At 37.8% G+C, this 26,849-nt stretch overlaps 3 protein-coding genes and 1 long non-coding RNA gene across 4 annotated transcripts in view; 3 read left to right on the top strand and 1 right to left on the bottom strand.

Moving 5' to 3' along the window:
* LOC136709228 (uncharacterized) overlaps positions 1-12,561 on the bottom strand; it is a 30,340-nt gene extending 17,779 nt beyond the window's left edge. The window contains exons 1-2 of the long non-coding RNA XR_010804465.1: positions 12,476-12,561; positions 9,235-9,319 (exon numbers count right to left, since the gene is read on the bottom strand). This is a non-coding gene — a long non-coding RNA (uncharacterized lncRNA). The remainder of the gene's footprint in view (positions 1-9,234; positions 9,320-12,475) is intronic.
* On the top strand, positions 6,551-9,880 carry LOC136709226 (extracellular calcium-sensing receptor-like). The gene is made up of 6 exons (XM_066684311.1): positions 6,551-6,765; positions 6,913-7,204; positions 7,378-8,169; positions 8,252-8,479; positions 8,623-8,746; positions 8,967-9,880. Exons 1-6 carry the CDS (start codon positions 6,551-6,553, stop codon positions 9,878-9,880), a joined length of 2,565 nt encoding a protein of 854 aa, XP_066540408.1.
* Positions 12,562-17,280: 4,719 nt separating the features above from the next.
* Positions 17,281-20,261, top strand: LOC136709331 (extracellular calcium-sensing receptor-like). The gene is made up of 6 exons (XM_066684474.1): positions 17,281-17,332; positions 17,449-17,747; positions 17,905-18,711; positions 18,816-19,043; positions 19,135-19,258; positions 19,360-20,261. Exons 1-6 carry the CDS (start codon positions 17,281-17,283, stop codon positions 20,259-20,261), a joined length of 2,412 nt encoding a protein of 803 aa, XP_066540571.1.
* Positions 20,262-22,915: 2,654 nt separating this feature from the next.
* Positions 22,916-25,996, top strand: LOC136709845 (extracellular calcium-sensing receptor-like). The gene is made up of 6 exons (XM_066685377.1): positions 22,916-23,019; positions 23,206-23,488; positions 23,593-24,408; positions 24,502-24,729; positions 24,876-24,999; positions 25,089-25,996. The coding sequence occupies exons 1-6, from the start codon at positions 22,931-22,933 to the stop codon at positions 25,994-25,996; spliced, it is 2,448 nt and encodes an 815-aa protein (XP_066541474.1). The 5' UTR covers positions 22,916-22,930.
* The last annotated feature ends 853 nt before the right edge of the window (positions 25,997-26,849 follow it).

Here is a 26,849-nt window from a genome sequence, read left to right as displayed (position 1 = left end):
ATGACAGAGTATTAAGGTCCTGTTGCTATGATGGCAGACATTGAAGCCATGTTCAACCAGATTTATGTAACACCAGTCCACAGAGACGTCCTGCGGTTCCTGTAGTGGAAAGACCATGATCAAAATAATGAGGTACTTTCCTACCGTATGACATCTAAACTTTTTGGCGGAGTGTGGTGTCTAGGTGCAGCAAGTTTTGCCTTAAGGAAATGTGCATCTGATCATGCACATCTGTATGATGCAGACACCGTCTCCACTGTTGAAAGAAACTTCTACGCGGATGATTGTCTGAAATCGTCTGACTCACCTCAGCAAGCTATCCATCTAGCAGCACAGCTGACAGACCTGCTCAAGCAAGGAGGGTTTCACTTGACCAAATGGACAAGCAATGCTGCAGAGGTCCTGAAGTCTATCCCAGAGCAGGAACATGCAAATCGCTCACCATCATTGGACCTGGACTCCAGTCAAAACAACCACCATTCCAAGACTAGAATTGGCGGCTGCAGTGGTAGCAGTGCAGCTCGACCAGAAAATCCACCAAAATTTCAAGCTACACCTGCTGGACTCTGTCTTCTGGACTGATACCACCATTGTGCTGCATTACATCAGAAACGAAGATAAAAGGTATCAAACCTTGGTTGCAAATAGAATCTCACAGATCCGTGAAGTCTCATCAGCCTCACAATGGAAGTATGCCTGAACAGAACTTAACCCCACCGTTGATGTTTCTAGAGGATTATCAGCTGAAAAACTTACAAGCAGTGAGCGCTGGCTTAAAGGACCTGCTTTCCTTTGGCAGAAGGAAGAGTTTTGGCCTCTCCATCCTGAGCTAGGAAGCTTACCTCCAAAAGCAGAGGTAAAGAAATCAAGCCAGACATACACAATCTCATCCAATGTCACCAGTCTTCCAGCGGTTGATTGTTTCATCCATAAGTATTCCTCTTGGTACAAACTCAAGAAAGCTATTGCATTGATCTTATGAGCAAAATATATTCTTTTGAAGAAGACAAAAACCAAACTATGTGCACCTATAATGTTCAATGGCCTGAAGCAGGCAGAGATTTCCATCACTGACTATGTTCAACGCTCCCAGATCACCAATCCACTGAGGGTGGATTACTTCAGAAAGTTAACGCCAGTACGCCTCAGTAATGGACTACTCTAAGTTGGAGGCAGACTCACTGATGTTCCGATACCTTAAGCAGCGAAACACCCAGTGATCTTGCCACAGAAGCATCATGTAAGTGAGCTGATCATATGGCACTTCCACAAACTCACAGGTCATTCTGGAGCTGAACGGGTCCTCTCTGAGATTAGACAATCCTTCTGGATAGTCAGAGGACGCGTCAGAGTGAAACGAGTTATAGAACAGTTTATACCATGCAAAAGGCACAGAGCTCCAATCAGTACTCAGTTCATGGCTGACCTACCAGCTGATCGTGTAACTCCAAGTCAACCACCTTTCACCAATGTTGGAGCTGATTATTTTGGTCCCATTGACATCAGAAGGGGACGCAGTAAGTTGAAGCAGTATGGTTGCCTGTTCACTTGCTTAACAACCAGGGCCATTCATTTAGAGGTAACGCACAGCTTGGACATGGATTCTTTCATAAATGCTCTTCAGCGTTTCATAGCTCGTCAAGGAACACCTCAATTGATACGTTCAGACAATGGGACAAATTTCGTTGGTGCGCGTAGTATCTACCTAGCCTACAGCAGAGGCAGAAGTGGACCCACCATTCCAGAAATTATCAAGTAGGTGATCTTGTATTAGTCCTGCATGAATCAAAACCTCGCAGTCAGTGGCCCCTTGGATTGTTCATTGATGTTAATGCTGGAGCTGATGGACTGGTACGTTCAGTACAAGTAAAGACACAAACAGGTATTTATACCCCTCCCATCCACAAACTATGTTTGCTGGAAAGAAATATGGACAAGTAAGCTCTACAGATTTTCAGCTTGTGTTTCCATGACACTGTTACAATTGTTGTTAATCTGGTGTTCAAGTTTAACTGCTTTCTCTAAAGAGCATTTATTACCATATTATTCTGTAGTCGTTCACCAATTTTACTTGGATGACCCTCTGTTGAGGTCATCGGGCCGGGATGTTGTTATCACTCCCTTCCTCTAGAGGGCTTCACTCTTTGTTTACGGTTTTGTGTCTTCTGACTGGTGAGGAAAAAAGGTGCAAGTGGCTTTTTCAGCTTAATGAGAGCCAGGCAAGCTAAGCAGATGCAACAATGATTAAACCTGTCACTTAAGAATCTAAATCACATTGCCCCAACGTGGTAAGTTGTTCTAATTTAATGTTAGAAATCTGTTTAAATGTGTAAACGGACGTTGTGTTGTTTGAAGAAGTAAACTATCGTTCATTTTGCATAAAAGTGCAATACATTTTCCTGCACAGGTTTTCCATTGAGATTACTCACTGTTCAGTCAGAATGTCTGTAAATCTACAAACTCGGTTTAATTCTGTGTTTAGATCCATAAGATCCTCATAATGTGTAATCTGATGTATTTTGCATATGTTCAGAGGGTAAACTAAAGATTTACCAGGTTGTTTATTGACGGTTTTTATCCATCTAAAAATTTAATGTTGAAGATTGTAATGTGTTTAAATGCTGAATTTGAATCTCAGAGTTAAATGTGAGTAATTTAGCATGACCTTAAGTGTGACTTATTCAAAGGTTTATAAGGAAAGAGTCTAAATTTGTTGTTTTTTTTGTTCTATGATTCTAAATATTGCATTTTTATTTTATTTATAGTTTAACCAGTGATCTCTAAGCTGTGTATAACCAGAGGGCAATAAAACAACAACTAACAACAACGAGTCTATGTTATTTGTAATACTGGTGTTATTTTCTCTTCAACCATAAATGTAATTTTAGGAGGCTTATCCTTGCTTCTTCATAATTTTCTTATTCAAGCATTTAGTTCTAGCTTAAATGGGTCCGCTTAAGAGTCTTATTTGCGTTATTCTCCAGCTTTTTATTGAATAATCATTTCCACCTTAAACAGCTAAGCACAGAAAGCTAGAGCTAGGTTTTGTAAAGAAAACTCATTTTCAAACTCATTTTATTTCCCATTTTATCCATTTAACACACGACCAATTGTACATCTCACTAAAACATCTACCTACTATGAAACGTGTATATTTGCTGTGTACTACCAAGCTTGATTTTTTTGTTCCACCCTCTTTTTTAAAACACACACACACACCACAGAAGCCCACATTAACCTTCCTCAATTTCTTTAAAACAAACACACAATGGTATTTAGACCTTTCAATCATGTTGTTATTCACCTTCTTCATACAAAACACAGTCCTGACACCTTTCAAACGTTGCTATGCCTCTCTTTATATAAAACACAACCTATGGCATTTACTCCTTTTAATCTATACATAGGCATCAATATTTTTTTCAGAAATTATTTGCTGTTACCTGCTCAGGAGAAAATTAGCCAGCTCTGGCTCTGTTCTCTAGTGTTGCTGCTTCTAAACCGCCTCCACCTTTCAAACACAAGGCCAATTTTTCATTTTACTCTGTCTCTGGTCAGGGAGATTTTTAGAGGGCAATGGGACTTTTTGGGTCAGGTAATATTTAACATTAACTCTGTTCACCTTGTCATTTCATGGCTGCAAGACACTGTTTGTAGACCTGGCAATGTGGTGGGTTTGGACTATTTGTGATTGCACAGAGGGCAGGATCACAGGCAGGACCTCAGAGGGTGGGATCACAGGAGCTCTGCTCCGGCCTGGGCACTTCTCAAACAGAATATATTGCTTCAGCAATGCTATGAGAGGCAGCAGAGTTTTAGCTTTGACTGTTTCCTTAATTTAAGATCACACACTCTGGTCGTTTTATGACTAAGTACAGTATACATCTTACAGATTGCACCTTAAAGCGCTCCATGTTTTACCACCACTACAGTACAGGCAAGTACAAGCGCCTTTACATCTCATGATAGGAGAAACTCTGTATATAGACACCAGGTATAGTGTGAGTGCCACATGTGCAGGCTAGATTGGTAATCCTTTCTTTCCTTAGGCACAATTTGTGGTCCACCACTGCTGTCTGACTTTGACTTTATTTATCCTACATCGGGGAAATTCACTTGTTACAGCAGCACACGATCTTGAGCATTGGACAATGTAATGTGTAAACAATAACACAAACAATAGAGTACTGATATAAAGACTTAAAAACTTACATATGTACAAACATATATACCCACGCACATACACAGCGATCAGGGATTTAAATTATTGCACATGATTATTCACATTGTTGGGAAAAAGCTGGAGGTAATAATACTGGTAGTGATAAACAGATAACAGTGCAGATAAACAGTGCAAAATATATGCAAGATAATGGGTGTATATTACATATTGTGAGTATTGTATAGTCTAACAGCAGTAGGTATGAATGTCCTTCAGTATCTCTCCTTCCTACACTGTGGGTGTAACCCTTTGAGCACCACCACTGCTCTCCCAAGGCCGCCATCATGCACTCTTACCCGTTGCACCTGCCTAATTGAGGCTTTGTAACTGAATACAAAGCATTTATTTTGGACTGAGATGCTGGTGCTCTGATCTGACCATTTCATACAGAATATTTAACATTTCCTACATTGATCTAGTTTGATTTAGCCAGAAAGTCCTGTTGGCAGCTTTTGAAAAGGCTCAAATCTGGTTAATATTCTTTTAGAATGTTGTGTGTGTGTGTGTGTGTGTGTGTGAGTCTGTGTGTGTGTGTACAGTACATATAAGCATATAAAATCAAATACACTCAAATTTCACAAATGTTAAATTATGATAAATAAAAATAATATTTTTAGAACACATTATATTATTAATATTAGACAAATGACATGTCTAGATGTAATACAAGTTAAAGATGCAATGACTTAAATTCTTGTTTTGACCCGTAGAATTGATTATGAAGATAAGGTATGATAGTGTACATGCAATAAAGCACAACTGATGAAAGAGATATCTCGTTATTAACTATTACATGCAACAACATTATTATTCCAGTAGAGAGTGGTACTCAGCAAATGTTTTTTAATCAGCAAATTCATTTTAGGCACAACTTTACATTTTATATGGATGACAAATTAACATCACATATCAGAACATCTGTCCAGTTAATTTCATGAAATTTAGTACATATTTGAAAGACAAGTCTGCAGTTAATATCCATTAAATAGGCTCTGGAAATGTAATGAACTGTTGACTCCAGATGATTGATATATATATATATATATATACACCACATGAGATAATGAAAGTGTTAATTCATCCTGTTCAGGGATGCAGTGTGTCTGGAGCCTATTCAGAAACACTTTGCGCCAGGCAGGGCACGAGTCCATAACAGGGCATCACAACCTCACTTACACCGTTACAAATATGGAAATATTTGAATAGCTAGTCTACCTACCCAAGTGTGTTTTGGACTGTGGAAAGGAAACAGGAACACTGAGTGGAAACCCATGCAGTGTGTTAACTACAAGAAAATTAAAATAATTTGGTGTGGCCCATAGAGTGGAGAATCAAAACAGAATAAATAACCATTTTTCATAAAGTGGAGACATTATGCAAAATGTAATGAAAACAAGAATTCATCATTTTTTAATTTATTTTTAACCTTGATTTAAAGGTCAATATCAAAAACATTTCAAATATTTTCACTGTGGGCACTGATCTTTTTTTTTTTTTTTTTTTTTTGCTTTAACCAGTGGCAATATGTATCTGGATATAAATGTCTTAAAAACTTGAATAAAATTACTACACTGATAAATATGACAAAAGAATATAATTATCTTACATCTTCTAAAGACATGTCATTCAATTTTTTACAGAGGTCTTTGTGAATACTTTGATTCTGATCCTTTTAAAGGAACACTGCTTTGTATTTTATTGTGTCATACACTCTCAGAAAAAAATGGTAGTGGTACATTATTGTTCCTAAATGTACAAACGGTGTAAATGTGCCTTAAGTAGTACAGCAGTAGCATTAAAGTCCATTTTTCCCTTAAAATTACATTATATTCTCCTCTCCAAAAGGAGACTATGGAACTGTGTAAAGCAGAAGAACATAATATAAGTCCAGGAGATGAAATGGGGCATATAAAATCAAAGCAATTTCTACCAATTTCAAAATCTATCAATAATATAGAAAATGGTGCAGTTATGTTCTACAATTAAAGGTCCTAAAAGTTATTCAGTATTTCTGACTGTACAAACATGCACAGGCACAATCCTAAAACAAAGGCAATATATTGTCAAATTACACAGAATAAACAAAATAGAAAAGGAAGCCTATTAAAACCATTAAAATCCTTAGACCTTAGATTAACCCTGAGACATTGAGGCTGTTTTTTTTTCCAGAACAGTGATATTACACTGCAAGGTCACACCTCCTTTGACCATAGCATAGAGGCTTTGTATTTGCATCTACAGTATATAAATACCACAAACCCTTCCTGTTCCTGGTTGAGACATTAAATCTAGCACACACTCTCTTAAGCAACATTTAAGAGTAGGTGGATGGAGTCTCTCTTTGCAATACTATATATTATGATGGCTATTATTACTTTTTCTGCAGCAAATGAGACTGCTTGTAGCCTGCAAGGAGAGCCTGTATACCCACAACTGTCCAAGGAAGGTGATATCATAGTTGGAGGGATTTTCCCTTTCCATAGCAGTTGGGAGATCAGAGACTTGTCCTATGTGGCACAGCCACCTCCACTGAAGTGCATGAGGTAAGCAACAAAGTGTGAACCAATTTTGACAATATAATATAATATAGTGTAATATATAATATAACTATATCATATTAAGTTAAATGATCAGGGTTTAAGTGACAATGATGGTGTTTCATAATAATGTATATGTTTTTCCTAACTTAGTCTTGACTTTAGAGCCTTCCAGTATTCACAGTCGTTGATCTTTGCAACAGAGGAGATAAACAACAGTTCCTCTTTACTGCCTGGTATCTCTCTGGGCTACAAGATCTATGATACCTGCAGTTCAATGGCAAGGGGAGTTAAAGTAGCCATGGCACTAATTAATGGAAATGACAACATGGCCCAAGGGCAGGTCTGCACTAAACCTGATCAAGTACAAGCTATAATAGGTGACACGGCCTCATCACCTTGCATGGCTATTGCCAAGAGTATTGGCCCTTTCAGCTTTCCCATAGTAAGTATCTAAGCTGTTATGTTATGAGTTGGGCATCTAGTAATCTCTACACATCATGAAATATAATTATAAATATAACACATTTTGTTTAATTTCAATGTTTTTGAAAAGTTATAGCACTATCAAAAAATGCAAAATTGACTACTGCTAAATAATACAAAATGTTTTTTTAGATCAGTCACTATGCCACCTGTGAGTGTCTTAGTGACAAAAAGAAATACCCTTCATTCCTGCGCACAATCCCCAGTGATTATCACCAGAGCAGAGCACTGGCTGAAATGGTAAATCACTTTGGATGGACCTGGGTGGGTGCATTAAGAACAGATGATGATTATGGAAACAGTGGTATGGCCACATTCACTAAAGTTGCAGAGCAGTTGGGAGTCTGTTTAGAATATTCCCTTCCATTTTTCAGAACCTATTCACAAGAAAAAGTGCTGAGAACTGTTGAACTGATCAAAACCTCCACTTCTCGAGTTATTGTGGCATTTCTCGCTCATTGGGACTTGGAGATATTGTTGCATGTGTTTTTTGAACACAACATCACTGGATACCAGTGGGTGGGAACTGAAGGCTGGATTTCTGATTCAACTGTAGCTTCCCTGGATAAACACAAAATACTGCTGGGAGCCATAGGGCTAGCTATCCCCAAAACAAAAGTCACAGGTTTAAAGGAGTTCATTCTGGATATATATCCACTGAAATCTGCAGGCAGTGACATTTTTACTAAATTCTGGGAAGCTCTGTTCAAGTGTAAATACACCTCTCAGAATGACTCTGGGGATTCACCAGTGTGTACAGGCAATGAGAATCTATCTGATGTGGAAAATACATTCACAGATATGTCACTGTTACCCATATTTAGTAATGTGTATAAAGGTGTATATGCTGTTGCCCACACCCTACACAACCTCCTTGGCTGTACACAAACATGTCCAACAAAAAGGCAGCCTGATCCTCTCACTGTGAGTTAAAATTATATTCAATTTGGCCCTAGAGTTTTGCCACAGAAATGTATGGACATGACATAATAGTCTGCTTTGTCAGTTTCTAGAACACCTCAAAATGGTGCAATTTCAAACCAAAGAGGGTGAAGAAGTCCATTTTGATGAAAATGGTGACCCTGCAGCAAAATATGAGATAATTAATTGGCAGATAAGTAAAGAACACCAATATGAATTTGCCACGGTTGGATATTATGACTCCTCTTCTCCTCCTCATAATCGATTAGCAGTAAATTTGGCCTCGATTATGTGGACACAAAATAGCAGTCAGGTGAGTGTAAGATAAGGAACTGTGTGTGATTCTTGAAAATTAAACCAGTATGTTTTGTGTATAACTATATATAATACTGAATACTAAATAAATATACAGGTCAGGAAGCATTGTTTGGAAATTAATATTTTTCATGATCTCAGGTGCCGGTGTCTGTGTGCAGTGAGAGCTGTCCTCCAGGCACCAGGAAAGCTGTACAGAAAGGAAAGCCTATCTGCTGTTTTGACTGTATACCATGTGCTGAAGGAGAGATTAGTAATATGACAGGTGCAAATAATATTTGTTTTTTTTTTTGTGATAATGTGGTCTTAACATTTAGAGGCCTATTTTTTTCTATTGGTTTATACCTAGGCAGATCTAAATGTCTGATTTTGTGTAATACATTTGCTTAATTTGAGTGTTATATCTGATATATAATTATTATTTTTGATTTGTTATGAAAACCTTTTACTCGTGTGTAAACTAACTCTTTTTTCATCTATTACAGATTCTATTGCATGTGAACAATGTGATCAAGACTACTGGTCAAATGTTCACAGAGATGGATGTGTAAAGAAAGAAACTGAATATCTGTCATACAATGAAATAATGGGAATTTTGTTAACATCAATTTCTATAACTGGTGCCTTTATGACAATAATAATAGCAATAATTTTCTTCAAATATAAAAATACCCCAATAGTCAAAGCCAACAACTCAGAACTGAGTTTCCTGCTGCTCTTCTCACTGGCTCTGTGTTTCCTCTGTTCACTTACTTTCATTGGTCAGCCCTCTGAGTGGTCCTGCATGCTTCGTCACACGGCATTTGGAATCACCTTCGTTCTCTGCATCTCCTGTGTTCTGGGGAAAACAATAGTGGTGTTAATGGCCTTCAGGGCTACACTTCCAGGCAGTAATGTCATGAAATGGTTTGGGCTTCCACAGCAGAGACTCAGTGTCCTCGTCTTCACACTAATACAGGTCATTATTTGTGTGCTTTGGTTAACAAAATCTCCTCCTTACCCCTTCAAAAACCTAAAGCACTACAAAGAAAAGATCATTCTAGAATGTCATTTAGGATCCACTATAGGTTTCTGGGCTGTGCTGGGTTATATAGGACTTTTGGCACTTTTGTGCTTTGTTTTAGCTTTTTTGGCACGAAAGCTGCCTGATAATTTCAATGAAGCCAAGTTCATCACATTCAGTATGCTCATATTCTGTGCAGTTTGGATCACCTTTATTCCAGCTTATGTCAGCTCTCCTGGAAAATTCACTGTGGCTGTGGAGATATTTGCAATTTTGGCTTCAAGCTTTGCTTTGCTCTTTTGCATTTTTCTACCAAAATGTTATGTCATTTTACTGAAACCAGAGAAGAATTCTAAAAGACATATGATGGGAAAGATTCCTTTAAAATCCAAATAAACTTTTTTGGACTTTGCATAAGCATTCAATTGTTAGATCATCATCTAAATGTTTGCTCTGTTCTGCCTAATCAAACAAAAACACTTACAATGAACTAATACATATAACAACTGGTACCACTGCTAAGTTTAAAGCAACAAGCATCTTTAAAACTTAAACATCTTAATGAGCATTTTAAAACTAAACCCTTAAATAGCTTAAATGTTAAATTAAGAGTTACCTCAAATGTGTATTTGTTTCAGACCGTAATAATTAAATATCATAGAAAATATATTTCCATTTATTTTGCACAAGCATGTTGAAGTAACACTGCAAAGTCTTAATAAAAATATATTAATAATGGCAATACAAGTGCTTAGTTGGTCACACTTTACAATAAGGGAACATTAATTAACAGTACTTAAGAGAGTTTTAAGCAATAAAACAGTATTAGGCAGGGCCATCAGTAGAGATTAATGATTAGGGAGGGTAAATTTTAACCAGGAGGGTCTGGGGTAATTGCCTCAGCAGCAAATATCTCTGATGGGGTACAGATTAATCAAAGTCACAAGCAGCTGCTGCCTTTACAAAAAAAGAAAAAAAATGTTGAATATCCATCTACACATAGAAAAACTAAACAACAGTTGTGAACAACTATTAACTCATTAAATACAGGTATCTGTAAGATATACAGTCATGACGTCATAAACATCAATTCAGTCTGCCCTAAATACTGCAGTGTTCATTGCACAAACATTTTTACTGGCTTTTTCAGCAGGCTTACTTTACGTTTATCAATAACCAGGTTTCCTCTGCTGCATAATGCTATTTCAACTAGTGCATCAATGGCTTTTCAATTTAGTTAAAGTTTGTAACAGGCATTCAATTAATGTTTTTTCTTTATTTTTTTGTCTTGAAATGACACTCACTATCAGGAAAAGCACTACACCTTCTCCCTGCATACACTGTGTGCATAAGGTTGCCAAATTTCAGAAATCAAATTAAGGAATGCAGGGGAGGAGGACCAGTATGCACTTGTGAGAATCTTGTGGGCAGTACATTGCATTTTAGTCTACATTTAAACCAACAGCATCTGACCAGTCTCTTAGCAGTTGTGAGCTACTGAAGGAATACAACCAGACTGAAGCGACGAGAGCAGAGCCATGGGGCTTTTAGACTTTTTAACATGTCTTAATTTAAGGTAATCCCATCATATTTAGGCTTACATGTGTTACCAACTGGAATTTGTTTTAACAATTATATTTAAACACTCAGACGTGGTTTCCCAGACAGAGATTAAGCCAGATCCTGGACTACACAACATTTTGATTTGTGATTATTCCATTGAAAGGATGATATATTCCAGGACTAGGCTTAATCCTGGTCTTGGAAACCACCCCTAAGAGTGTTAATTTAAAACTATGCTGATTTAACCCTGGCAAATTTGCTGTGTGCTTTGTGTAAGTGCTGTCCTTTTCACAGCCCTACTCTGGACCTTCTTCACAGAGCCCAATGGCATATTTGGTTTTATATTTGGTGGCACAACAATTAGTGCCACTGTCACACAACTCCAGGGTCCTGGAGTCATGGGTTCAAGCCCCGTGCCGAATGACTCCTCTGGTGTGTTCTCACTGTATCTGGGTGCTCTGCTTTCCTCCCATGGTCCAAAAATACATGTTGGTGTCAAAAACAATAACAAAAATGACCTGTATATGACAATGTATGTAAAAAAAACACTTTGATATTATGTGGATGCAAGGACATAGGAGTGAGTTTAATATTGGGGTGGACATTTTTGCTGAGTTTTTTTTTGAGAATTTTGCCCACCCAATACCCAAAATATTAGCTAGCTATAAGCTGATTCCTATGTAGATATGGCAGCAAATTACTACATTTATAATAATGATTTGGAACAGCATCTGATTAACATTAACGTTAACTTCACATACTACACTACAGAAAGCACTGCTAAGTGTGGTATATTATGTTTTTTTCCATACTATTCAGTGCAGTGCTATGCAGTTTGGGGCATGTTTAATTTCGGAACTATAATACAGTTTCAAAACAGTGGAGAGAACTGTCAGCCTCCTCCACCTCGTCCCCAGACATGAAGATTGAGCAGGTTGCTAGTTTGAGGAAAACTGAACGAACAAGCAAGAGACGAGTTTAGGAACTTGGGCTGTAATAGGTAAAAAAAATAATCTGCATATTCGATCTACAGGGTGGGCCATTTATATGGATACACCTTAATAAAATGGGAATGGTTGGCGAAATTAACTTCCTGTTGTGGGACTTTACAAGATGTGTGCTGACCATGGCGGCCATTTTCAAGTCGGTCATTTGGATCCAACTTTTGTTTTTTCCCCTGGGAATAGGGTCATGTAACACATCAAACTTATTGTGAATTTCACAAGAAAAACAATGGTGTGCTTGGTTGTAACATAACTTTATTCTTTACGCACCAAGATTCATGTAAACCTTCTCCAATGCCACCTTTCACTGAAACTATTTTCTCTTGCTAATACACTTGAGAAAGCTGTACTGAAGAAATTACTACAGAAAGAGCATTAATTTAATACAAATAACCTCTTGTACAACGCTCCACATATCACTCACCTCTGAGTGGATTCGTTTTGTGATTTATCCATGGTCAGTCTCCTCATACACTGCCACAGTCCTACACGTCCTCTTAGAGAGCACTGCGAGAGACAGAAACCAGGTCAGTAGAAGACTGATGACAGACTGAAGTTCTAAAGATGCTTAAAAGAATGTTGGATGGATTGTAGATTTCTGAATTTCTACCTCAGTACAAACAGGAGCACTAAGGTGAGAAAGGGCAGCACTCCCTTTATGTTTTTAAAAATGATGATATATAAAAAACACCTTACCTGTGGAGTTGGTTGCTGTGTGCACAGAAGGAGGCATGGATGTGTCCATAAATACAAAAATAAAACATGCATTTGTCATTTTATGGCAACTGATGCATAGCATTAAAAATCACTGTTGTCATTTCATTCCATCTAAATCAATAAATGTAAACAAGTTAAAAATGACAATTAATCAATCAACTTATGTAGTCAATTACAACTGTTCATTTGAATAATCAAGTAATCTATGGATTATTTTGATGTTTGAATAATCGTTTCTTCATTTAGGTCAGGTTTTTGTTTAATAAACCCTGTGGAAAAAATAATTCTTGGGCAGGATTTCAATTGCACAGACTCTGGTTTGCTGGGGGACTTCAACGCTTACCAAACCATCATGGTAAAGTGGGAGCTGAGCTATGAAGCAAAGCTCTCCATTTACTGGTCAGTCTATGACCCTACCCTCTCGTATGGTCATGAGCTTCAGATAATGACAGGAAGAACGTGAACATGAAAAAGTAGATGTTGTTTACAAGACGAATATCATTCTTAAAATCTTATAGGTTTAACATTGTCAGTGAAACTGAATTAAAAATAGCAGGCAATTCAAATGGCACTCATTATACAAGTGTTGCGCCATGTTGTTGTATCGTTGAATGTGACATCTTGAGGCTGTTTGTCCTGGGGAAGCTGCATTAGTTTACATTAGCGTGCATTACCATAGTAAACTCAATGAAAAATTCAAGACAAAAGCAAAAGTTGAGGCAAAAGTCATTTTGTATTGCCCCTGGATGCAACAACTAATTCTATAGAGTAAAAGCACTTATTGGGTGTACAGACTTTTCGACCGAGGGCACTAGGACAGAAACAGCTGTGCGCCAGAAGGAAAGAAACCAGTGGCGCGCACATCTAGCAGAGACTGTATTAAAAATCATGTGTAAAAAATTATCCTTTTAATTGTGGGTATGGCATTCAGATAGGCGTGACAGTTAGCATGTTTATTAGTCATCTACCTAGTGAGCTATGTTTTTCCCCTCAAAGACAGTCATAAAATAATTTAAAATAGTTATAGATACATAGAAATAATTAGATATACAGGTGCCTCCCTTTCTTACCGTGGAAGGACCGACATCACTCTAATCAACGTTTCTAACACAAAGCCCAGATTTCACTTAACTAGCTAGCTTCCTTACTGGAGAAGCTATTTGGATTAACAAGCTCTCTGATTGGTCACGACACTTTGGCCTTCACACATTTGTTTGAATAATGTGAATAAATTGTCACATTATCTTTTATTACTGTAAACATTTTGGCTTCAATAAAACGAGCTGTAAAATTAAGCTGACACTGACATGCACTGTGCTCGGTTCATATGAAATATTAGGAAACTGAATAATATTCATATTGAACTGGTAACGTAAGCCTGTTAGAACAGTGCTTCTCAACCCCGATCCCGGAGACACCCTGCCCTGCACCTTTGAGTGGTTTTCGTGTTATAGCACCAACTACTACTCTGAAAGGGTATGCTGAATAGTTCAATTAGGTGTGTTAGGAGCATGGAAACCACTAAAATGTTTAGGGCAAGGTGTATTCAGAATCAATGTTGAGAAACACTGTTAGAGTGACACAGGAGAAAGAAAGAAGGGGGAAGAAAAAAAAACCTGAAGTGTGAATATTTTCAGAATTATGACACTGTGATGAGGTCAGTGAATTGGCCCCATCACCAAGACTGGAATATACATTAAGGAATGCATGCCGGTATTATTACTTACCTTGTTTCAGGTCCTGTTCCTAGGGGAAGGGCGGCGAATTTCCTGTCTCTCTTTGTGCTAGCCGAAGGGCCCACGGTGAGGTATAGAGAGGGGGAGGGAAGAGCTGGATTTAGGAACCTGTGAAAGGGAAAAAGCAAATACGTAAAAATACTAACAAACTATGTACATAGATAAATACTTACCAGTGAAGCTGGAATAAGATGTGCTGGGGATATCAGTTATTGGTTATATTGTAGGGAATCAATATCTTCCTGTAAGCAACTTTGTTACCCCTTTGCCAGAGTTGGGTTAGTCCAATTAAGAGAGGGGTGGGGCTAAGTTCCTAAAATGAGGGGGATTTGGCTGCAGTAGGCAGTGAAGGTAGAAGGAACTGCAGTACAGACAAACTAGGTCTGTTTAGTTCTAACGCGCTGTTTTTATTTACTTGTCTTTATGGGTACCTCTCTTATTGTGACATCATCACGTGTGCAACGTTTGAATAAATTCTCACAGAAAGAGTTATTTTAAGTCCTGCCTGCTCCTTGCTGAGTGAACCCACACTTCTTCAGCCGTACCCTCCACACTTCAATTTTAACATCCATTTCACAGACACTGTTTATTCAAACTCAATTACATTTTATAAAAATATATTAATATTAAATAAGGAGGAGCTGGTGGAAGCTGTGGGGCAGGGTCACCAATCTTATCCACAAAGGGATGGTGTGGCTGCAGGTTTTCATTCCAGTAAAGGAGAAGCAAACCTGATACTTTTTTTTAAAATGATTATTTTTTAAATGATAATTTTTATTGTAAGATTTAGGTTTTTTGCTCCTGGGGCTCCCCCTACTCTAATTCAAGTTTATAACAGTACTAAAATCAATGTAGGGATTCTTACCCTCCTTTAAAAGATACACAATGCAGTTTATGCATTGCTGGGCCTAGAGTAGCAATGACAGAGGCCATATTCTTCTTATTACAGGTCAGTGGAGCATCGTAATGATGCTGAATCTGTAATTAAGGCCAAAATGTTACACTGTGTTCTTTAATCAAGTTGTCTTATTCTTGAAAGAAATGTAATATTTTTACCATAAAACTACAGATTCAAAATCATTAAAATTCTCCACTGACCATTATAGGGAGGACAGAGCATCTGTCATTGCTACTCTGGGCTCAGCACTGCAGAAAATGCACTATGAGTTTTGTAAGAGGGTAGGAAACCACCATCCTCCTGAACCCTCCCCACTGATTTCAGTACAGTGCTGTAAATATGAATTACAGTAAGGGAAACCTCAGGAACAAAAATAAAAATCCAAACCTTACCTAGTGTTCCTTTGAACTGTTGGTTAGTTAAAGATGGTGTGCTCCTGTTTGATTGGAATGAAAACCTGCAGCCACCCCAAACTGGTGACCCCCTGTGGGGGACAGATGTGCCTTTCTGCTTCTTTGCTTGTCCTCTTGCCACCATGACCCTGAAATGGAATAAGCGGAAAAGATGACAATAAATAAGACAAAGACAATATTCCTTTGTATTACTGACAAGGTAGCTTAAATTCTAGTCCATTTTTGTAAGTTAAAACATTATATTATGCCAGTATACACTAGCTTTCCAGTCTAATACTTAATAAACTAGTTTCAAAAACGCATGGATTAAACTACAGATTTCACTAAAGTTATATGTTTTTTTTTTTGTTTGTTTTTTTTTTTTTTGTAGCCCTGGTAGGTGACACCACTTCATCTGCCTATTATAACTAGCAAACTGGTAATATGAGTTTTCTAACTAGCAGGCCTAGCTGCTAAACTGAACTGCATATATCAACTGGACAGTGACTAGGGTCGCCATTTCCCTGCATTTACAATCCTTTACTGTCCAAATCCACCTGAAATATTTTAACTAGACAAGGCTGGTGTTTCTTATCAATTTTCCCTTCCACCATAATTGTCGTTTAGGAGGCAGATCTTATCCACAATTTTCGTAGTCAAACATTTCTTTCCACCTTACATGTGTCAGTTATTGGCCAAGTTCTTGAATTCTCTGTTCCACCTTAAGAGCTGAAGCTAGCACTACAGCTTTTGAAAGTTTTTGAAGCAACTGTTATTCCACTTTATTCATTCAAATCACACAAACCAATTTTATTATTCAACCAATTATTAACAATTTTTGTTTTTAAGCATTTAGTTCACCTTAAATGGGTCTTTTTGGGTCTTATTTGCTTTGTTCTCTAGCTATTAAATACTTATTTCCACCTTAAACAGATATGTGAAGCTAAATCTAGCACTAGGATTTATAAACAAAACTCGTTTTGTTTCCCATTTTATCCATTTAAAACACACGACCAAGTGTACATCATGTCACTAAAACATCTACCTACTTTGAAACGCTTATATTTGCTGTGTACTACCAAGCTTGATTTCTACATTCCACCTTAACTAGGTAAACATGCAAGGCTTTTCAAACACAATTCTTACTCCTTAATTTGTTTAAAACATACACACACACCACAGAGAAACCCACATGAATCTGCATCAATTTCATTAAATAGCCTCAGTCCCCTGAGGCTTTTGATGCTGTTTGTCAGCTAGAACCGAGGCAGAAGCTGGCCTTCTCAGAGTACATAAATGCTGGAGTATCTAGGATGAATAACAACAGTCTGAGCTGCCATGCTTGTGTTACAGTTAGTCTTAATGTTTTTACTTACTGAGGCAGAAGAGCCTGCCTGCAGGCTACAGACTAATGTGGAGCATCCTGAATTTCAGACAGATGGTGATCTTATCATTGGAGGCATTTTCTCATTTCGTACTGGGCAAGATGGTTACACAGACTCATTTCGTACAATGCCAGGAGTCCGCCCATGCTGGGAGTATGTATACTCTATTCAACATTTGATTTTGTATATTTATATAACACTTTCAATCCTTTGTGTGCATGTTTTATTAGCTTGTGTTATTTGATGTGAACAACCTTCATTATAATCAGAAACTGTCTTAAGTTTAAGTTTCAGAGAATTCCAGTTTGCACAGACCCTGGTATTTGCTGTGGAAGAAATAAACAAAAATGCTAATATTCTGCCTGGAGTTACTCTGGGATACAAAATATACAATAATTGTGGCTCCATGGATATACTGAGAGCTGCAATGTCTTTGGTAAGCGGTCATGAAAGCTCAACAACCACCAGAATGTGCACATCTCAAACAGTCCAAGCCATTATTGGACATTCTGGGTCCACACCAACTATAGGTCTTGCAAGGACTGTTGGACAGTTCAATATACCAGTGGTAAGATTAAAAGAACATTTGCTTTAATGCTTAAGAATTATGAATTAATTATTAATTAAGCCATATTAAGACTAAATTTACTATAAATACTATTTATAAATTTATATGTTTCAATTGTCCTATCAAGTTGTATCATGCTGTGCTCTATGTTACACAGATAAGTCACTTTGCCACCTGTGCTTGCCTGAGCAAAAGAAAAGAGTTCCCTTCCTTCTTCAGAACAATTCCCAGTGATTATTACCAGAGCAGAGCATTGGCTCAGCTGGTCAAACACTTTGGTTGGACATGGGTGGGAGCCATAAGTAATGCAAATGATTATGGACTGAACGGCATAGCAATGTTTATTACAGCTGCCCAAGAGGAGGGTGTGTGTATAGAATATTCTGCAGCTTTTGAAAGCACAAGACCATACCATGAGATACTTCGAATAGTGGATATTATAAAACATTCAACATCAAAAGTGATAATGGCCTTCATGTCTCACAGAGAGATTAAGGTACTGGTGGAAGAGTTATACAAGCAAAACATTACAGGACTGCAATGGATTGGCAGTGATGCTTGGATCACAGACAGCTCTCTGACAGAAAGCCTAGGACAAACATCTCTGATTGGCTCCATAGGTTTCACTGTGCCCAAGGCTCAAATCCCTGGGCTGGGTCCTTTTCTAGAGAAAGTCAACCCCTCACAATTTCCAAACAGCATATTTCTTAAAGAATTCTGGGAAAGTGTGTTCAATTGTTCGTTAACTCCAGGAGCAGGGCAGAGAACATGTAATGGTTTTGAACATATAAAGGATGTGAGAAATGCATTTACAGATGTATCTGACCTGAGGTTCACCAACAATGTCTACAAGGCTGTTTATGCAGTGGCCCATGCACTGCACAATCTACTCTCATGTGAGCAAAGCAATTCAACATTTCTGAATTCAAGTTGTACTAAACCTACCCAAATACAGCCTTGGGAGGTGAGGCAGAGTAATGCAATTTATTAGAAATATAAATTAAAAAATTTAATGTAATTACCCAATAACTAATCTTTACTATGTTCAACACGGTTTTTATGTTAAAGGTAGTAAAATCCCTGCAGAATGTAAATTTTATTGCTTCTGAAGGGGAAAATGTATTTTTTGACAAAAATGGAGATTCACCTGCAAGGTATGAGCTCATCAATCTGCAACGAGTCCCTGAGGGTACCATGAAAGTTGCCACAATCGGTTACTATGATGCATCTTTGCCTAAAGGCAGACAATTTACTCTGAATAGTGCTCAAATTGTCTGGAATGGAGAGCGTCAAATGGTTAGTTTTCGTTTGCATACAAATTATGTTTATTTGCATATTTAATTGTTTATGTAGATGAAAAACATATTTGTTTTTAAATGTCCTGTAGATGCCAGTGTCTGTGTGCAGTAAGAGTTGCCCCACAGGCACCAGGAAGGCTGTACAGACAGGAAGGCCTGTCTGCTGTTATGACTGTATACCATGTCCACCAGGAGAAATTAGTAATATTACAGGTAATTTAATGAAAACAAGATACATGGAATAATTAAAAAAAAAAAACATTGAATCTGTAATTAATGAATTAATGAATGTCACAGTTTTTCTTCTATTTCAGATTCCCTAAACTGTTTGAAATGTCCAGTACAATACTGGTCAAACACAAGAGGAGATGGCTGTATCGCAAAAGTAGTTGAATTCCTATCATACAGTGAAATTATGGGGATAATGCTTGCAATATTTTCTTTGGTTGGAGTCTTTTTCACTATTCTGATCACTTTAATTTTTTATTGCAATAGGAATACTCCAATTGTTAAGGCTAATAACTCTGAGCTAAGCTTCCTGTTGCTTTTCTCACTGACCCTCTGTTTCCTCTGTTCACTTACATTCATTGGTCAGCCCTCTGAGTGGTCCTGCATGCTTCGCCACACAACGTTTGGCATCACCTTTGTCCTCTGCATCTCCTGTGTTTTGGGGAAAACTATAGTAGTGTTAATGGCCTTCAGGGCTACACTTCCAGGCAGCAATGTCATGAAGTGGTTTGGGCCTCCACAACAGAGACTCAGTGTCCTTGTCTTCACTCTTATACAGGTCATTATTTGTGTGCTTTGGTTAACAATATCCCCTCCTTTCTCCTACAGTAACATGAACTACTACAAAGAAAGGATCATTCTAGAATGTAATTTAGGTTCAGCAGTAGGATTCTGGGCTGTGCTGGGTTATATAGGACTGCTGGCTAGTCTGTGTTTTGTTCTGGCTTTTCTGGCTCGAAAGCTGCCTGATAACTTTAATGAAGCCAAATTTATCACATTCAGTATGCTCATATTCTGTGCCGTTTGGATCACTTTTATCCCAGCTTATGTCAGCTCTCCTGGAAAGTTCACTGTAGCTGTGGAAATATTTGCTATTTTAGCTTCAAGTTATGGTTTGTTATTTTGCATTTTTATGCCCAAATGCTATGTGATTTTGCTGAAACCTGAAATGAACACTAAAAAGCAAATAATGGGAAAAACCAAATGATTTGATTGTAGGTCCTATGTATCCAAATAAATATTTTTCACACAGCTACAAATGCTCATGTCTTTCTTTGATAAGTGGGTGCAGATGGGATTTCAAAACATTTTGAATAACACAAGATGTTTATAACACAATACATTTGAAATCCAGACTATGTAGTGCTGTCCAGATTTAAAAATAACATTAAATGCGGCCTAATGATCAGAGAAGCGAGTTTGGGACTGAAATGGCACAGGTTTTATTTTTAAGACTGACAGGAAAATTGAGCGCAGTACGAGTGAGGGAGCAGCCCCATACTCCTCACTCAATCCACAGTGGAGGTGAACCTGGGCAAGGCACATAACCTCCAACAGCTCCCTAGAAGCCAGTAATGGCAAGCTGTTGCTCTGAGTGTGTTCACTGGCTCTAGTGCGTGTGTATGTGTGTGTCTGTGTCTGTGTATATTCACTGCCACGGATCGGTTAAATGCAGAAGATACATTTCATTGTATTACGTTGATCAATGATTAAATATAATAATAATAATAAGTCAACATACAACTAAAATTATGCTCAGAACTATACATTACATATGGTGATGCAGAACATTACACTACTGATACCTTCCACAATAAGTGTAATGTTGTATAGTTAAATTACTTTTTAGAGGCATCATTACCATTTTAGGTAATGAACCTGTACTTTTGAAATAAATGATAATTTAAATATGATAATTAATGAGCATGTTACAAAGAAATCCAAAATATGAAGCCAATACATGTTTCCATACATTACACAAAAATGAAAAATGAGTTATATATTGTTAGTTCCCATTACTGTTGATATTATGCAAAACTCATTTTGTTTACAGGACAAAACTATAGTTTACGTATACAATATTTATTCATTCTTTTCCCCACTCAAATGTGCAGATTAATTTTTTTTTTACTTTTCTTATCTCTAAACATGGAAATTAACTCAGTGAAATGAGCTACACCATGCTACTGTGCTCTATATGTGTTGGAAATATTCCTAGGCTTTCTAGGCTCAGTCCATACCATGGAAACCTTCCTCCATGCCTCTTTTCTTTTATTTATATCTCTCTATTATTGTCATTTTGAGTCATACAGAATGGGGAACACAGACACAACCATTACTGTTTCTTCCATGTTGTTTGGATGGAACGACGTAGGCACATACAGGTGGTTAATGGAGATTGGAATGCTGCTTTTGCCTAATTTATCAGTGCACTGTGAATGCCACTTGCAATTTGTATACAAAATACACTAATATAAACTGAACATGAATAGAATATGGCGTAATAAGTATAAAAGAACTATATAAAGAAGAAGAATATAAAGGAACAATGGGTACAATAAAGGGCGGCACGGTGGCGCAGCAGGTAGTGTCGCAGTCACACAGCTCCAGGGGCCTGGAGGTTGTGGGTTCGATTCCCGCTCCGGGTGACTGTCTGTGAGGAGTTGGTGTGTTCTCCCCGTGTCCGCATGGGTTTCCTCCGGGTGCTCCGGTTTCCTCCCACAGTCCAAAAACACACGTTGCAGGTGGATTGGCGACTCGAAAGTGTCCGTAGGTGTGAATGTGTGAGTGAATGTGTGTGTGTGTCTGTGTTGCCCTGTGAAGGACTGGCGTCCCCTCCAGGGTGTATTCCCGCCTTGCGCCCGATGATTCCAGGTAGGCTCTGGACCCCCCGCGACCCTAAATTGGATAAGCGGTTACAGATAATGGATGGATGGGTACAATAAAAAGCGAAAAAAATGTTCTTTGCAAAAGTATTTCGGTTTCTAACCAGTACAAATAAACCATAAAGTGCCTGAGACTGTTTTGGGTCACTACACTCTGGGGCAGTCTGCTTGGCTTCTGGATGTTACCTTGAACAAAGAACTAATGCATTGTTCAGAATTCAGAATGCACTACCTATGGATGTTAGATAGGTGAACTATACTAACATAGATACATGTACTCTTGTGAAACTGCCTATCGCATATTTAAAGGTATATGTAAATCTGTAAGTCTACAGAGAAATATCATTCAACACTTTTGCACTGAACAACACTTTGCTTGCATGTGTGATATGTACTGAGTAATTTGTATTGAGCCTGAACTGACATCCACTGAGTCTCGAGGCACCTACTGGATAGACACTTAAATAATGAAAACAAGTAAAGAAACATAACAAAATACCAAATGATATTATGAATACTTTATTAACTCAGCTCTTTCCTTTTAGTAAATCTTAATTAGAAGTATTATTACGTATATTGTTCTTAATGCCATCAATCTATAGTTTGTCTCAGATCTCTATCAATTCATAGTCTTTGTATCAATTTGAATTCAGTAGAACAGACATCAAAGACAATCAATAAAATGCATCAGAGTCCTAATGCTTTCAAGCTGCACATAAATCTGCACAAAAGTGCAGCCCAATACAAATGTGTGCCTTCTGAGTAAATACAGTCAAGCGACTGCGCAGTTGAAGTCCACACCCCACAGTGCTGTCAATGTGAGAACCCAGGCAGCTTATATAATAGCCTAAAAAGAGCAAAAGATGTTTTAATGGTGAGAATGACTTTCCTACACATATGGCTTCTCTTCACACTTGTGAAAGCTCCTGACCCTCCCTGCAGCTTAAGAGGGCTGCCGAATCCCCCTCAGCTTAGTAAAGATGGGGATGTGATGATAGGTGGAATCTTTTCCTTTCACAACAGCTTGGAGCAGACAACACCACAATTCACATCAGGACCACAGAAACCAAAATGCAAAAGGTGAGGGGATATTAAAGACTTCATTAATTAAATCAATTATTAATTGTTGGGTGGAAAGGAACAACACTAACATATTTGTTGCTTCCCGCATTAACTGAAGAAAATCAAAAATATCAGCCAGAAATGTGTGTTTGGTATTGAAATTTACTGTGTCTAATGAAAGTGTTTTTCTCTTCTATCTTCTAGTTTGAGCCTCAGAGAATTTCAGAATGCACAAACAATGGTATTTGCCATTGATGAAATAAATAACAGAACTGATATCCTTCCTAAAGTCAATTTGGGTTATAAAATCTATGACTCTTGTGGATCAGTAGAAATGGCCATAAGAGCTTCCTTGTCTTTAGTTAATGGCTACACAGAAAAATTATCCTGCTCTAGACCTGAAACAGTACAAGCAATTATTGCAGAAACATCATCGACCCCGACTATTGCTATCAGTTCAACAGTGGGACCTTTGCACATACCTATGGTAAACCCTTTACATTTTTCTACTTAGCAAAATTGGAATTTATTATTTATTATGTAGAAAAATATATCCTCTTGCTAAAAATGTACATATTCAATGTTTTAAAGATCAGTCACTTTGCAACCTGTGCATGTCTAAGTGACAGAAAAAAGCACCCATCTTTCTTTAGAACAATTCCTAGTGATTACTACCAGAGCCGAGCTTTGGCCAAACTGGTCAGTCATTTTGGCTGGACATGGGTAGGGGCTCTGTGTAGTGACAATGACTATGGAAATAATGGAATGAATACATTTATCAGTGCGGCCAAAGAAGAGGGAGTTTGTGTTGAGTATTCTGAAGCATTTTTAAGGAATGGCCCTAAACAAAACATATTACGAATAATTGGGATTATCAAGAGTTCAACCTCCAAAGTGATCATAGCCTTTGTCTCATATTCTGACATGGAAGTTCTTCTAACAGAAATGGCCCTGCAGAACGTCACTGGCCTACAGTGGATTGGAAGTGAATCCTGGATCTCTGATATGAACATTGCAACTGTTGAATGGCAGCATATTCTAAGAGGGTCGATGGGTTTTGCTATTCCAAAGGCAAAAATCAATGGCTTAGGGGAATTTCTGACCAAGCTATACCCATCCTATGATACTGACCTTTATAAAGAGTTGTGGGAGGCGATATTTGAATGTAAACTTTCCACAACAGAAAATGCTAAGTTGAAAGATATGTGTAAAGGCAATGAAAGCCTTAGTAAAGTGCAGAACCAGTATACAGACATTTCAGAGTTACAAATTGCAAATAATGTTTATAAGGCTGTGTATGCTATTGCTCATTCCCTGGATAAAAGTTATAACTGTTCAATAAGTGGGAGTGAACAAGAAGGGTTTGCTGTTTGTACAAACACAACAAACAACCCTCAACATTGGCAGGTGAGTCTGATGATGTAGAATAGTAGGGGAAAAATCAAGTAATGGTTTATGTTTTGACAATTATATTTTGATATTTCCCAATGATTAATTTAGGTACTCAGTGAATTAAAGAAAATTCATTTCTCTACTACAACCAGTGAGGAAGTATACTTTGATGAAAATGGAGACCCCACTGCGAGGTATGACCTCTTGAACTGGCAGCAGGGCACGACTGGTAAAATAGTGTTTGTTAAAGTGGGTTTCTATGATGCCTCTTTGCAAGCACATCTTCAGCTTTCTTTTAACAACATGAGTATAACCTGGGCCAACAACACACATCAGGTAATCCATATAAATCACAGGCTGTTTATTACTTTTTTACTACTCTATATGTGTGTGCAAGGCATTCTAGTGCAATATAAGAACAAATGAACAATTACTATGACATATTAAAATAAAGTCATAGCTCAGTTATCTGTGTTCTCTAGGTGCCTGTTTCTATATGTAGTGAGAGCTGTCCCACAGGCACCAGGAAGACTGTACAAAAGGGAAAGCCTATTTGCTGCTATGACTGTATACCTTGCGGCGAAGGCGAGATCAGTAACATGACAGGTATAAAGAGGAGTACGACAATAAACTAGAACTATTTATATAGTCATATGTATATTAAAATACAATGGTTCAAACTTTCGCTTTTTCAGATTCGGTAACTTGCACCAAGTGTCCAGCTGAGCTTTGGTCTAATGACGAGAAAGATAAGTGCATCTTAAAACTAATTGAATTTCTAGCATTTGAGGAAATATTGGGACTCATTCTAGTGCTATTTTCTTTGTTAGGAGTATGTATTACCACAGGCATTGCAGTAGTTTTTTATACACACAAGGACACACCTATTGTTAGAGCAAATAACTCAGAGCTCAGCTTCCTGCTGCTATTCTCATTAACTCTGTGTTTCTTCTGTTCACTTACTTTCATTGGGAGACCCTCTGAGTGGTCCTGCATGCTTCGCCACACAGCTTTCGGCATCACCTTCGTCCTCTGCATCTCCTGTGTTCTGGGGAAAACTATAGTGGTGTTAATGGCCTTCAGGGCTACACTTCCAGGCAGTAATGTCATGAAGTGGTTTGGGCCTCCACAGCAGAGACTCAGTGTCCTTTTCTTCACTCTCATACAGGTCATTATTTGTGCACTTTGGTTAATATTATCTCCCCCATTTCCTGACAAAAACATGAACTACTATAAAGAAAAAATCATTTTAGAGTGTAATTTTGGTTCAGCAGTAGGTTTCTGGGCTGTGCTGGGTTATGTAGGATTTCTGGCAATTCTATGTTTTGTTTTGGCTTTTCTGGGTCGGAAGTTACCAGATAACTTTAATGAAGCCAAGTTCATCACATTCAGTATGCTCATATTCTGTGCCGTTTGGATCACATTTATCCCAGGTTATGTCAGCTCTCCTGGAAAGTTCACTGTAGCTGTGGAAATATTCGCAATTTTAGCTTCAAGCTTTGGTTTGCTATTCTGCATATTTCTCCCAAAGTGTTACATAATCATACTAAGACCAGAGAAGAACACTAAAAAGCAAATAATGCATAAAGAAACCAATAAGTAAATTAGATGTTAACACATTTACTACAAGTGTACTATATATAGCCTGATTAAAGCAAATAAATGGTAAAATGTATAACTTTACAGGAATATGCAGTCACTTGAACATTAAAGGCAAGCTTTCTGCATGATTTTGTGACAAAATCTGAACTTTTGTTAGGCTATTCAAGCTATATGTTTAATGTGACTCGTGTCTGACATCAGTCTGTACAGATGCTCCTAAGCTAACCCGCATGAGCAAAAGGGCAGTCCTTCAGCCTCTGACCAGAGGGACAGGTCCATACATTCCATGTTTTACTCCAGCACTGCATCCCACAATGACAATTTTCTGTTTCCAAATGGTTCATAACAAGTATACAATGAAGAACTAAACAGATAATTAAAAAATGAACAGACTACAGGAAAAGTTAATGACTGGCTAAAGCCTGGGTCTATGAATATTTCTTTCATTTTAAGCCTGAACTTGTAGGGGCTCTCTTGCAAACATTAGGTCCCCAAAGAGGAGGACAAGAAGGCCAGCACAACGAGTTTAATATTTTTGTGATGCACATTCAGTTTTATTCATGAATTGTCAGAAAATTTGTCTCTATGTTGTTTTCCCCTCAGGGGGATTTAGTACATTTAGTTAGGGAAAATAATTGTACCTTATTCTACTATAATTGTAGATTTCATTTGCCTATATTAATCTCCAGGATTTTCAGGGTTCTTTCATTTTACACAGTTCTATGATGAAAGATTACACATTTTCCACCTATTCTTCTGGAGAAGGGAATGTAAATGAACACAACTGCACTCTAAAACCACTGTTGTACCTTTAAAGGTACATTTATATTATTTGTAACTGTAGTGAACAATAA

Source organism: Hoplias malabaricus, chromosome 11 (genome assembly GCF_029633855.1).
Source record: "Hoplias malabaricus isolate fHopMal1 chromosome 11, fHopMal1.hap1, whole genome shotgun sequence".
NCBI lineage: Eukaryota > Metazoa > Chordata > Actinopteri > Characiformes > Erythrinidae > Hoplias > Hoplias malabaricus.
This window is presented reverse-complemented; position numbering and strand designations above follow the sequence as displayed.